At 28.9% G+C, this 12709-nt stretch overlaps 1 protein-coding gene across 1 annotated transcript; it reads left to right on the top strand.

Annotated features, from left to right (window-relative positions):
• Positions 1–7793: 7793 nt before the first annotated feature.
• Positions 7794–9609, top strand: LOC101248322 (E3 ubiquitin-protein ligase PUB23-like). Its single transcript, XM_004228413.5, has one exon. The coding sequence runs from the start codon at positions 8236–8238 to the stop codon at positions 9514–9516; it is 1281 nt and encodes a 426-aa protein (XP_004228461.2). The 5' UTR covers positions 7794–8235; the 3' UTR covers positions 9517–9609.
• The last annotated feature ends 3100 nt before the right edge of the window (positions 9610–12709 follow it).

The following is a 12709-nucleotide window of genomic DNA, read 5'->3' as shown; positions in this document are numbered from 1 at the left end:
CTTCTGAGAGAATCGTTAGATAAAGTGAAATGCATTCAAGAAAAGCTTTTAGCGGCTCAAAGTAGACAAAAAGAATATGCAGATCGAAAGGTTAGGGACTTGGAGTTTATGGAGGGTGAGCAAGTCTTGCTGAAGGTTTCGCCCATGAAAGGGGTGATGCAGATCATGTGTCTATGTTGAAAAGATACCATGGGGATGGAAACTACATCGTTCGTTGGGATTCAGTTCTGCTTGATGAGAATTTGTCTTATGAGGAGGAGCCTGTTGCTATTCTAGATAGAGAAGTCCGCAAGTTGAGGTCAAGGGAGATTGCATCCATCAAGGTTTAATGGAAGAATCGACCAGTTGAAGAATCCACTTGGGAGAAGGAGGCTGATATGCAAGAAAGATACCCACACTTGTATACAGATTCAGGTACTCCTTTTCGCCTTTGTTTCTTTTCTTGTGATCGTTCGAAGACGAACGATGGGTAAATTGGTATCTATTGTAACGACCTGTTTAGTCGTTTTGAGCAACAGATTTTATTTCTGGAAAAACTGGCTGAGACGACCGATCCCACGACGGACCGTCATGGGCACGACGGACCGTCGAGGGGGTCTCGTTCCAAAACACTTAGAATTCTGAAATTTGGGTACTGAAATCTACTCTCTGAACTCGCGACAAAATGGCAGGACGGACCGTCACAGGCATGACGGACCGTCACAGTCCCTTCAGTAAATTTCAGTCTCTGAACTCTGTGACGACTCAGCAGGACGGACCGTCGCAGGCACGACGGCCCGTCACAGACTGCATAATTCCAAGCTGGGTCGGATTTCTGTTAAATGTTTTAAGGGGCGTTTTGGACTATTCCTGCTTATAATTATAAAGTTAGTGGTTGAATATTAATAATCCAATTTCTTGAGGGTTAAAGGATATAATCTTAAATTAATTAGTGGGTTACTTTTGTCATCTTTTATACTTAATTATATGCTAATTAGGGTAAAAGAAAAAGGGTTTGAATAAGAAAATAGAAAGAACAGAGAGAGGGAGAAGAACGATCGAGAGAGAGGAGAAACGAAGAGGAAAACAAAGCTTTGGGGAATTTGCTTGCTTGATCATTAATCTTCGGCGGAGGTAGATATGGTTTTTATGCTATTCGTAGTAAACTCTTAATAGCGAATGATATGTATTGGGTAGTGTTGTAAACTCTTCTATATGCTTAATTGTATGCTTGCATGGATGTGATGATATAATTGTGATGAAATAAGCAAAATGAAGCTATTGAATCCTAAATCTTGAAAACCTCTTGTTAATGATGATGTCTTGGTATAAAAGAAGGCTTGATGAACTAAAAGAATGAGGTTAGGGGATCGGGTGTCACGAACCGACACGTAGTAATAGGGGGATCGGGTGTCACGAACCGATACGTAGTATTAGGGGGATCGGGTGTCACGAACCGACACGTAGTAATAAGAGGATCAGGTGTCACGAACCGACACGTAGTATTAGGGGGATCGGGTGTCACGAACCGACACGTAGTATTAGGGGATCGGAGTGTCACGTTCCGACACAAGAGGAATAAAGAGAGTGAATCTTGAATTATGGTAATATACTCAGATTTAATGAATCTTTTCCCTAAATGAGTATGGTATGGAGGCTTGTGTCCTCATGGGTGTACTTGGCGTACTTATTAATGATTATAGTACTTGTTGTTGCTACTTGTTGAGTATTGTAGTTGATTTTATGATATTATCTAATATATACTGTTTTCTATTTTGAGTTGGTCGATGATATCTACTCAATACCTGTGTTTTGTACTGACCCCTACTTGTATGTTTTCTTTTTATTATTTGTGGAGTGCAGCAAACGTACCGTCGTCTTCAACTCAACCGCAACTCTAGCCAGTCTTCATTACACCGGATTTCAGGGTGAGCTAAAGCTTCTAGCTTTGACTGGATCTTCTTCTTCATGTCTTGATGCCTTGAAGTTCCGGCATGGACTAACTTTTTATTTATTCTAGCTTTCTAGATACTCTTAGAATTAGTAATTTGAGAATAGATGTTCTTGTGATGATGACTTCCAGATTTTGGGGATAATGATAAGTTTGAGTTTTAAGTCTTCCGCATTATTTTTATGTTTGAAATGTTGGGGTTTAGATTGGTTGGTTCGCTCACATAGTAAGATAAGTGTGGGTGCCACTCGCGGCTCGTTTTGAGTCGTGACAGTCTCGCTCGCCTCTCTCCTTCCTATAACATGTAGTTACAAATTGCAATTATCAAACTATAATTATGAGAGTAATTAGGCTATTTTTAAGTGCCTATATATGAAAATTCACCAATAAATTACTAGGTGTGCGATTTACATGTTTCTCCTTAGAAAAATTATGGACAAATAATGATAAATTGTAATATGAAAATTAAATTCATAATGTTTAAATCCTAAAGATTCACCTCCATAAAGCTTTTGTTATGGACAATGAGAAGCTTAGAAGTTTTGTAGTGAAATAAAAAAAAACTTCCTTACTAGAATTTTGCCATAAACAATAACTACTGAGTTTTCAAGATTTGTTTGCTTTCTTTATGGTTTCCTTTTGCATAAGGAAATTTTGGGCTTTTTATTTCAAATTTAATGATAATTAAGTGTTAAATCGTTTTCCAAATGCAATCAACTTAAATAGATTTATCATTTTTTTAAAAAAAAAGAATTTTGAAAAAGCATTTTACATTTGAAGGATCTAAAGTTGGGATAAGTCATAAAAATATTCCTTATACTATGATCGAAATCTCACACAGAATTCTTAATTGAATTAAGATCTTATTAATCTCCGAACCTATTCTTTTTGGCTTACATAACATCCAAACATCTTTCACGTGTCTCAACTAAATAGAGTTACATAGTATGTTATTTAAGTCAAAAGATATATATAATATCAAAAACAAAATCGAGGGGCGAAGATGGAATACCACGTAAGCCAAAAGATGTATATATATAAGAATTCATGTGCAAATGCATCCATGTTTATCTTTACTCCTTAAATATGTTTTGTTATTGCAAATATTTATCTTCGGAGGTGACTTTAATAAATTGGTAGCCTTATTCAAATTCGAATGAAGGAGTATATATTTTTTATAAAGTTTATTATAATTAATTATTTAATTTTTCTTGAGACATAATATTCATAATTTATCGAACTTTTATTACTTCTTTACACTTTTATAAAAGAAAAACTATTTTCAACAAATAATATTCGATATTTATTTAAATAATTTATCGAACTTTTATTACTTCTTTACACTTTTATAAAAGAAAAACTATTTTCAACAAATAATATTCAATATTTATTTAAATAAAAATACTTAAAACCTATTTTTTTTTCCAAAAATGAGGTCCTTCAAGTTTTGGGGCCTAAAGACAATTGTTTCACCCCCCCCCCCCCCCAAAGTTGTAGATGTATATTTCCAGGCTATTTCTTGCCTCATTTCATTTTTTCTAGGGTGTACATAGACTTAATTATTTCGATTTAAGAAAAACAATTCAAAGCATCTAAAAATGGAAATACTACCAAATAATATTTAAATAAGAGTTATCTATTTATTTTAATGATATTAATGTCAAGAATCGACTATTCGTTGAATACATATTAAGACTTACGTCTTATCAATGTAGATATCCCCAAAATTTAGACAAAAAAAGAAATATCCGCGTTTAAACCCAAGATCTTATTATTTTCAATTCACTTTTGTTGACCACTAGACAAAGGAGGGAGTTTGCTTGAGATCTCATTGTGCTCATCCCCAAAGATTTCAAGACCCAATTAAGATCTCTATTGATAAAAGACTACATAAAAAAATCTTTGAATAATTAGAGAAAGCATCAAATATAACAAAGAGAAATTGAAGAATTAAATTTGTAAGTCAAAAATAAAAAGTCAAATTAAAATGATTTTTAAGTTAAAAAATAAAAAGTACGGGAGACCTATTTTTTTATTTTAACTTATTTAAAGTTATTTTTTACGTACTTAAACACTGTCCAACTTATTTTAAGTCATCTTTTACTTATTTTAAATTGCTTTTATATTTACCAAATACTTCAAGAGATAAAATACTAACTTAAGAATAAGTTTGATCAATTTTTAGTCAATCCAAACACCCTTTAAATACTGCTTACAATTTATTCTCTACTCAATAGCAAAAGAACCCAACAGAGGAAAATCATAACATATATAGCCAAGATTAATACCAATTTGTTGTTGCTAACTCTAATTGTATTTTAAATTTATTATATTGCCCCACAAATATGGCAACACGTAATTAAACCTTTAGTAATAACAAAAAAAATTGTGACTAATTCTTTTATAATATAGCAATAATTAAATTAAATTGTTGCTATTTATTCAAATTTGCTAACTAAAAGGTTGTCGCAAATTTTTAGAATTTAAAAATCTATCATTTTAATTATATGATATGGCAACAACATTTAACTATTTTCTAACAAAAAAAATAGTTGTGGTTAAAATATTATGATATAGCGAATCTTTTATTAAGTTATTGTCATTCATCAATTTTAGCTAACAATTTTATTATTATTGCTAAAAATTGTAGTCAATTATATACTTTCTTGTAGTGTTTATAGTAGTTGATCGAAGCTACTAAATATTTTTCTTTTGCATTTAGATTTTTATATCATTTCAGTCAATAAATAATGATATGAATGAACCTAATATCTCAAATAAAATAACATAAATAAATTAAACTTTTAATAGATGATATAAAATATAAATAAGATGATATATTTAAGTCTTTTCCCTTTTATAACGTAGCATACTTTCTATTAAATTTCTTCACCATGTTAAAAGATATATGTAGTACATAATTAGGTCATTAATATATAACCAACCACATGTACATAGTGTCTGTATTATGAAAAGAAAATTGACAATTGCAAGTCAGAGAAAAACATACAAGATAAAATTGTATGTTTAAAAAATGTGTTTATAATGGATAACTTAAATGCTCAAAAAAGGAAGAAGAAAAAAGAACTAAAAGAAGGCATAATTCATAAATAGACATGAATATATATCTGATGTTGATGCAACATATAATTGTTGAAATATTTAAAAGATAATTTTATAAATTGAAGTATTCGACTGACAAATGAAAACGAATTAAATCATCTAAATATATGTATATTTAAAATAAAAAAATTACTTATCGAAGTGATTACTCGATCAGATCCCTTGCCAAGTATAAAAATATTTCCTAATAAGATGGACAAACAATCTAATGCAACAACATTGGGTAATGGTAACTTTACAATTTTTCTTTTCACCTTATTTGAAACTCTCAAGTCTTTTATGAGATCAGGTCCCCTAACAAATCACAGTTTATTAAATCATTTAAACTTCAAAATGAAAAATTATCAATTAAGGGTTTGATTTTGTTTATGTATCATGTCAATAAAAATTAGCAGCTATTAGGGATAATAATGGGACGAGGCGGATGCGGAGCGAGGTGGGTTTAAGGTTATGTAGAGTTGGGTGGGTTTAGGGTTGTGCGGGACGGGTTAAAGTGTATATTTTAAAAATTAATGTAGGACGGGGCGGAGGTGCGTTGAGGGTATACATGATCTTATATGGGTTCAAACTTAATTTTATCTTTTTACATGTTATAAGAGTGATAAAGCATTACTTATTAAGATAATTTGTTTATAGTTACTAAAATACTTAAAATAATAAATGAAATAGTTCAATTAAAAATAAGACAATTTCTTATATGTTTCCCAGTTGACCTCTAAAAAATAAAATTTTAAATCGTCATCTATTGAACTAATAAAAGTTAAGGACAAAATTAATTTATTTTCATGAATTTTATTTTTAGTATCAAACTTAACTTGAAAAGAAAAATATTACTCCCTCTGTCCCATTTTATGCGTCATTTTTTAAATTTCGAGATTCAAACAAGTATATCTTTGATAGGTTTTTTATATATCTTTTAAACATTAGAATTATCAATTATTTTAACTTATAGTACTTTTTACATAGTTTACAAATATATAAATTTCATTTCAAAAAAATTAAAGATTTCATGTGCAAATTTCGATCAAACTTAAACTATTTGATTCTCAAAATTGAAAGAATATCAGATAAATTAGGATAAAAAGAATAAAAAATCATGCAGGACAAGTCTATGCGAAACGAAATGAAGCGAGTTAAAAATCAAAATATTATTATGCAAAACAGGATAAAGCAAATCAAAATTTTACGAATTAAGCTCAACCCGCCGTACCTTTTTTTTATCCCTAGCAGCTACCAGGAAATGTGAGGGACCATACCTTGTGTTGTTTCACGTTGGTTTATTGAGGATATACCTATGAAATTAGTTGTTAACTTGATATATAAATGCATTGGAAAATACGTACAACTAATAAAAATTAATATTTGTTGTCTCTATGTGACATCTCTTTTAAGTTTATTATTAAAAAATAATATTTTATTCAATTAAATTTTATTTTTACTATATATAAAAATAAATATTCAATTAATTTGATCAATTTGAGAAATCAAGATAATTTCTTAGTTTATATTTGTTTTACTCTTATTATTAAGTATTGATTGATTTCAACTCATTTCTCGATGAGTAAGATGACTTATAGTAATCAAAAGTAATATAGAAAAATTATTATTTTATGTATTTGTTGTTTTGTAAAGAATATAATTTAACTTTTAACTTTTCAATTTTATATTTAAATTTATGAAAGATTTGTTGGATTTGAAATTTTGATCAAGCAACGTCCGTTGATTCTATATTCGTCTCATAAGTAAAAAATATTCATTCTTTTACTAATCCAAGACAACACTCTGATATGTTTTTAAAAAACGCTTAAATCGAAATAAAATACATATTATATTTTATATCAAAAATTTTTAAAATTTATATTTTTATTTACTTAAAATTTTATGTTCGATCAAACACATTTATATTTATTAAAAAGGTAATAAAGAAGCACCCCTCAGCCAACACACAATCCAACAACAAAAGTCTTTCTCCAATGTGTCTCACACATACTCATTTAATTCATCCCATCCAATAAGTCATCTCTTTGTATTTTTTCAACAATTTTCTTTTTTTATCTCATCTTATATTTAAGAGAAATTACAAAATAGGAAACAATATTTTCAATATCATGGTTTGAAGATTTTAATGAATTTTTAGGTAGGTTTGGCAATGGAGTGGAATGGGTTGGACAAGTTTAAATAATATTTTCAAAATTTGATACAAAATAAAATTAGACAGATTAAAATCTTTATAAATTTATAATGATTCACTCCGTAATTATCTCGTTTCACCTCTTTTGTCATTCCTGATTTCAAGTATGATAAAGTTAAATTAATTCTAAATTTCTAATGTTTTGTTCATGCAATTTATGTATGTTTTGTTTTTATATTCTATTAGTGAATTTAAAGATTTTTTTTTTTTGAATTTTCTCTAATTAATTTATAAATTTACTCAAAGGTGTTTATTTATTTTAATAACTATTTGTATATAAGTCTATATGTACGTTTAATTAGAATATGAACACTTTTTTGTTCCCTTTTAGTAATTCGTAATTTTCATTAAAATAATACAAATTATTATATTCATTTAATTTTTCCAAAAATCTTGAAGAAGGCACATTAAGAGCCCCTTACTTCTTGTCATGATTCACTTTCTCTCTCTTTTAAATTTTCCTTGTGTTGACTTTCTTTTATTAAATTTGCATGCACCCCTAATTACTTCTCTTCACAAGTGGTATATATATATATGAACTAATTTTCCTCTTTTTTTTTCCATACAAATCCAACATTTCAATATCTTCAATCTCTTGAAAAGTTTCACTTTATTTTCATCAAAACATTACTTTCTTTTCCCTTCCCCTTAGGGTATATCCTTCTTTAGGTTAACCCTTCGACATGATCAGAAGTTTGTTGACCTAACTAATAAGATTCGTGTCAGATAGATTTACCAAAAAGTTGTGGTCCTATTCACAAAGTATATGTTTTCCTATTTTCTCCAAACAAAACATCAATCACAATACACTACTTCATTTCCCCCTCCCCTTCATAAACTTGGTCCATTCCTCCTTCAGATCTATTTATCGCATCGGAACCAATTCATATTCGTCTTGAATAAATCCACCAAGAAACGTATAAAAACTCTTTTTTCTCAGACTCGAATCTGAAATATTTGATAAAGGGTGGAGGGATCGCGACCAACTAATATGGAAGATGTTGAAGTTCCTAATTATTTCCTTTGTCCAATATCAATGCAACTAATGAGGGATCCGGTTACAACATCAACCGGAATAACCTATGATAGGGAGAACATAGAGAAATGGTTATTCAAGTGCAAGAACACAACTTGTCCCATAACCAAACAAGAGTTGTTGACCATGGATCTCACCCCAAACCACACGCTTCGTCGTGTGATCCAATCTTGGTGCATCATGAATTCTTCACATGGTGTTGAGAGGATTCCTTCTCCAAAGCCTCAAGTAACAAAATCATATGTTTTGAAACTCCTTAAACAAGCCATGCAATCCCAAGAAATGCAACTTTCTTGCTTGAGGTCACTTAAATCTATTGCTCATGCAAGTGAGAGCAACAAGAAATGTTTAGAATCATGTGAGGTTGTAGATTTCTTAGCTTCAATTATAATGAAGAAAGAAGTGGCTTTTATTCAAGATTCAGAGTTGAGTTGTGATAATAGCCAAACACCACTTGTACTCGAGTACATCACTACTAAGGCAAGTGATGAAGCTTTGGATATTCTTTTTCATCTTAATCCCTCAGATGAAACCCTAAAAAGGTTAGTCTCCAAAGACAATGGAGACGAACTTTTCTTAGATTCTTTATTGTATTTCTTGAAATGTGGGAATTGTCAATCTCGAGACTATGCAATAATGCTATTAAAATCAGCATTCAATGTGGCTGATCCATGCCAATTAATTGGTGTAAAAAAAGAATATTTTAAAGAAATATTTTTATTTTTGAAAAACAAGTTAATCTCACAACAAGCTACAAAGGCTTCACTTAAGTTACTAGTGGAACTTTGTCCATGGGGTAGAAATAGAATCAAAGCAATTGAAGTTGGAGCTATATCAACCCTAATTGAGCTTCTTCTTGATACAATAGAAAGAAGATCTTGTGAATTAATCCTTACAATTTTACACCAACTTTGTAGTTGCGCCGAGGGCCGGGCTGAGTTATTGAACCATGGGGCAGGAATAGCCATTGTTTCCAAGAAAATACTTAGGGTTTCTCAAGTAGCAAGTGATAGAGGAGTGAGGATACTTTGTTCCATTTCAAAATTTTCAGCAACTTGTAAGGTTCTTCAAGAGATGTTGCAAGTGGGAGTGGTGTCAAAGTTGTGTTTGGTGATACAAGTGGATAGTTGTTCAAAGACCAAGGAGAAAGCAAAAGAAATTCTAAGGTTACATTCTAGGGTTTGGAGAGATTCTTCTTGTCTTCCTCCTCATTTACTCTCTTCTTATCCTTCATAAAGAATATTTTGTTGTTGTTTTTGTCCTTTCTCAACTTATAGATTTAACTTATATATACTGATCAATATAAGAAAGTTTTACACTTTTAATGTAGTTTAACTTGTTATAATAAATTATATGTCTCTCATATATACTTTCTTCGTCCGGAGATGTTTATTATGTTGCGCTTATCGAAAGTCAATTTGACTAATTTTCAATGGTAAATTAGATCACATTAATTCGATATTTTAAATAAAAAAAATTAGATATTCTAAAACTATATGAAAAGTACTATAAATTACAATTTTTTGCATATTAAATGATGAAAAAATACATCTTAAAATGTTAGTCAAAGTTTTTATAGTTTGACTCTAAAAATAAAAATCATGACAAAAAATACCGGATGGAGAGAGTATATTTTTAGGTTATTAAATTTACTTATTATGGTTTGAAGTACATTAAATAATGATGTATGACTATCTAATCTAAAAGTTAAAAGTTATGAATTAACACTTGTAATTAGTTAACTACATGCATACTCACGAGTGAACATAGCATCTAAAAAAACATATACAAATGTCAAATTATGTGACTATTTTTGCTTAAAAGTTTAAGTTGTTAATTAAGTTGAACATAGATACCTTTTATTATTTAATTATGTTATGTTTCAACAGAATTATTATATGTTTCGATTTAAATAAATTAAACTAATATTAATCCTAAGTGTAGTGTTTGAAGTTTGAGCATTGAGGATTTAGGCTTAATTAATTAGCATCTAAAAGAAATAAACATTTGAATAAAATGAGCTCTTTTAACAAAGCAATTCTTATGCCCACCTAGAGATTCTAAAATTTCATATATATAGTTTTTTTATTTATTAGTTTTTCATTCAATGTCTGATATTTATATTAAAATTTGTTAATTAAAATTAAATCACATATTATATAATTCATTTGCTTTTCTTAAAATTTATTTATTTTAAAAGCTTAAATTCCAAAAATTTTATTTTAAAATAAAGAAATTTCAATCATATCACGAAAAACCCGCTTATATGATATGAAGCCACTATAATTGAAGTAACATGGATTTAAGTTTAGTCCAAAGCTCAAAAGGTCAAAGTCGTACAATTGTGATTTAGATAGTGTCTCATCCTTGTTTTTTAGTTTATTGTTTATTCATCTTCTTAATTTTTTCAAAATTATTTGTCTAGACATGAATTGACGGTTTGATCTGTCCAATGAATAACAATATAAAAAAAAAACTTAAAATAATTAAGAAAAAAAAATTATAATAATAAAATGATTAGCAAAGCAAACACATGTATCTAAAACATGAAAATAGATTTTTTTAAAAAAAATTATTTGTTTGTTTAAAAAAAACAATTTTCTCACATAATTTACGAGAAATTTTGACTTGTAGTTTATAAAGGATACGTTTATTTTACACCTAATAAATTTTTAAAAATATTTAATTTATAAAATAACCAGAAGATATTATTAGTGCTAATTAATTATAGATCTTGCAATGCACCTTCCTAGCTATATCATAATTAGACTAAAACCATGTTCCTCTCTTCCTCTCTGGGACGCATGAAAGTTAATATTAAGCGTATTTGGTATGATAGAAAATATTTTTATAAAATAAATAATTTATTTATTTATGTATAGTTTAAGAAAAAAATATAGATTTTATAAGCTTTTATACATAATTAGTGAAGCATTATGATAGGATGAATGGTCAAGAGATGGATGTTGGAGATAGTTGGATGATGCGAAGGAGATAATGAATTTGAAAATTACGAAATTTGTTTATTTCTTTTTTTATTAGAAAGACGGTTTTTTTTCATTTTTAAGGACATTATTTTCTTAGAGAATAACAGTTAGCGTATATATGATCCAAAATTATAACATAGGATAAATACAAAAATTTAAAAATAAATATGACCATTTCATATATTAAATATTTGGACCCTTTTTATATATACAAATCCGGATCCAAAACTAAAATTAGCCCAACCTACAAACCAAGCTGATAAATAATGGGTAATTTATAGAAATAGTTTAGGAGTTAATTAGTCAGAAACATGTTTATTTTTAATATTACGAATTTTACTAAGTTTTGGTTGTCTAAATATATGGATCTCAGGATACATGGATTAAGATTAGGTGTAATTTGTTCTAGATAAACTGTATTCAATTGGATTCACATGTATCTTGGATATATACTATATCGCTCTTATATATATACTAGATTCGTCATGCCCGTGCTGAGCATGAGCCCAACATTCATGTACATGTGACAAAAACATAACCTCATAATATATGCCTTGAAACAATATTAATCACGTTTTAGTCTTGCATCAAGATAGTGATTCATAGTGACGTAATAATAACCGATAGTTATGTACAATATGTGCCTGATCTGAGACTTTTATATATTACAACAAAGTAAAGAAAGACCAACCATAAATCAAACGTATATACTACATATCATCAAATGTGTTGTTACATTTTCTCCCTATTCTGACATAAATCACCAGTAGTCAACACTTTCTTCAACTAAAATATCTAATACTACATAGTTTTTACTAAAACATCAGAAAAAATGTCCAATAATATACTATATAAACTGAAAGCTTCAATTTATATAGTCTATTATTATCAAATAAAAGAGATAAGCATGTCACATTGACATCATTTTAATTTATTATTGTTTTAAGTATTACATAGACAATTCACAACAATTTTTTTTACTATCAAGTAACAAATTTGTATGGCTAATTGAGCAGAAGACAACCAAATTCACATGTTAATGACACAAACAAACTGAATTCACCTTAATATAACATCCCTACAATTGTCTAAAAAAAAAAGAGAAAGAAAATCCCTACAGAGTAATAGAACACACTTTACTCCCTCAATTTCAATTATTTGTATTACTTTCTTTTAGTTCGTTTATAAAAGAATGTATCTTAACTTTTTAGTGACTTTTTAATTTTAACTTTTCATATTATCAAAATGTCATTTTGGTATATTCTTATATTTTTAGTCTAAAATCACAAAATTCAAAAATCTATAATACGTTTAAACTTTGTGCCAAAATAATTCGTAGTCGTTGGCACATCATTTATTTGGCTAACTCATCAGATAGAGATTTCACCTAACAACGCGTGCATTACCAAAAAATTAAAATAGTCAAACACCCTTAAAATTTG

This window comes from Solanum lycopersicum, chromosome 1 (genome assembly GCF_036512215.1).
Source record: "Solanum lycopersicum chromosome 1, SLM_r2.1".
Taxonomy (NCBI): Eukaryota; Viridiplantae; Streptophyta; class Magnoliopsida; order Solanales; family Solanaceae; genus Solanum; species Solanum lycopersicum.
The sequence above is the reverse complement of the archived record's forward strand: the minus strand, read 5'-3'. Positions and strand labels throughout refer to the sequence as shown.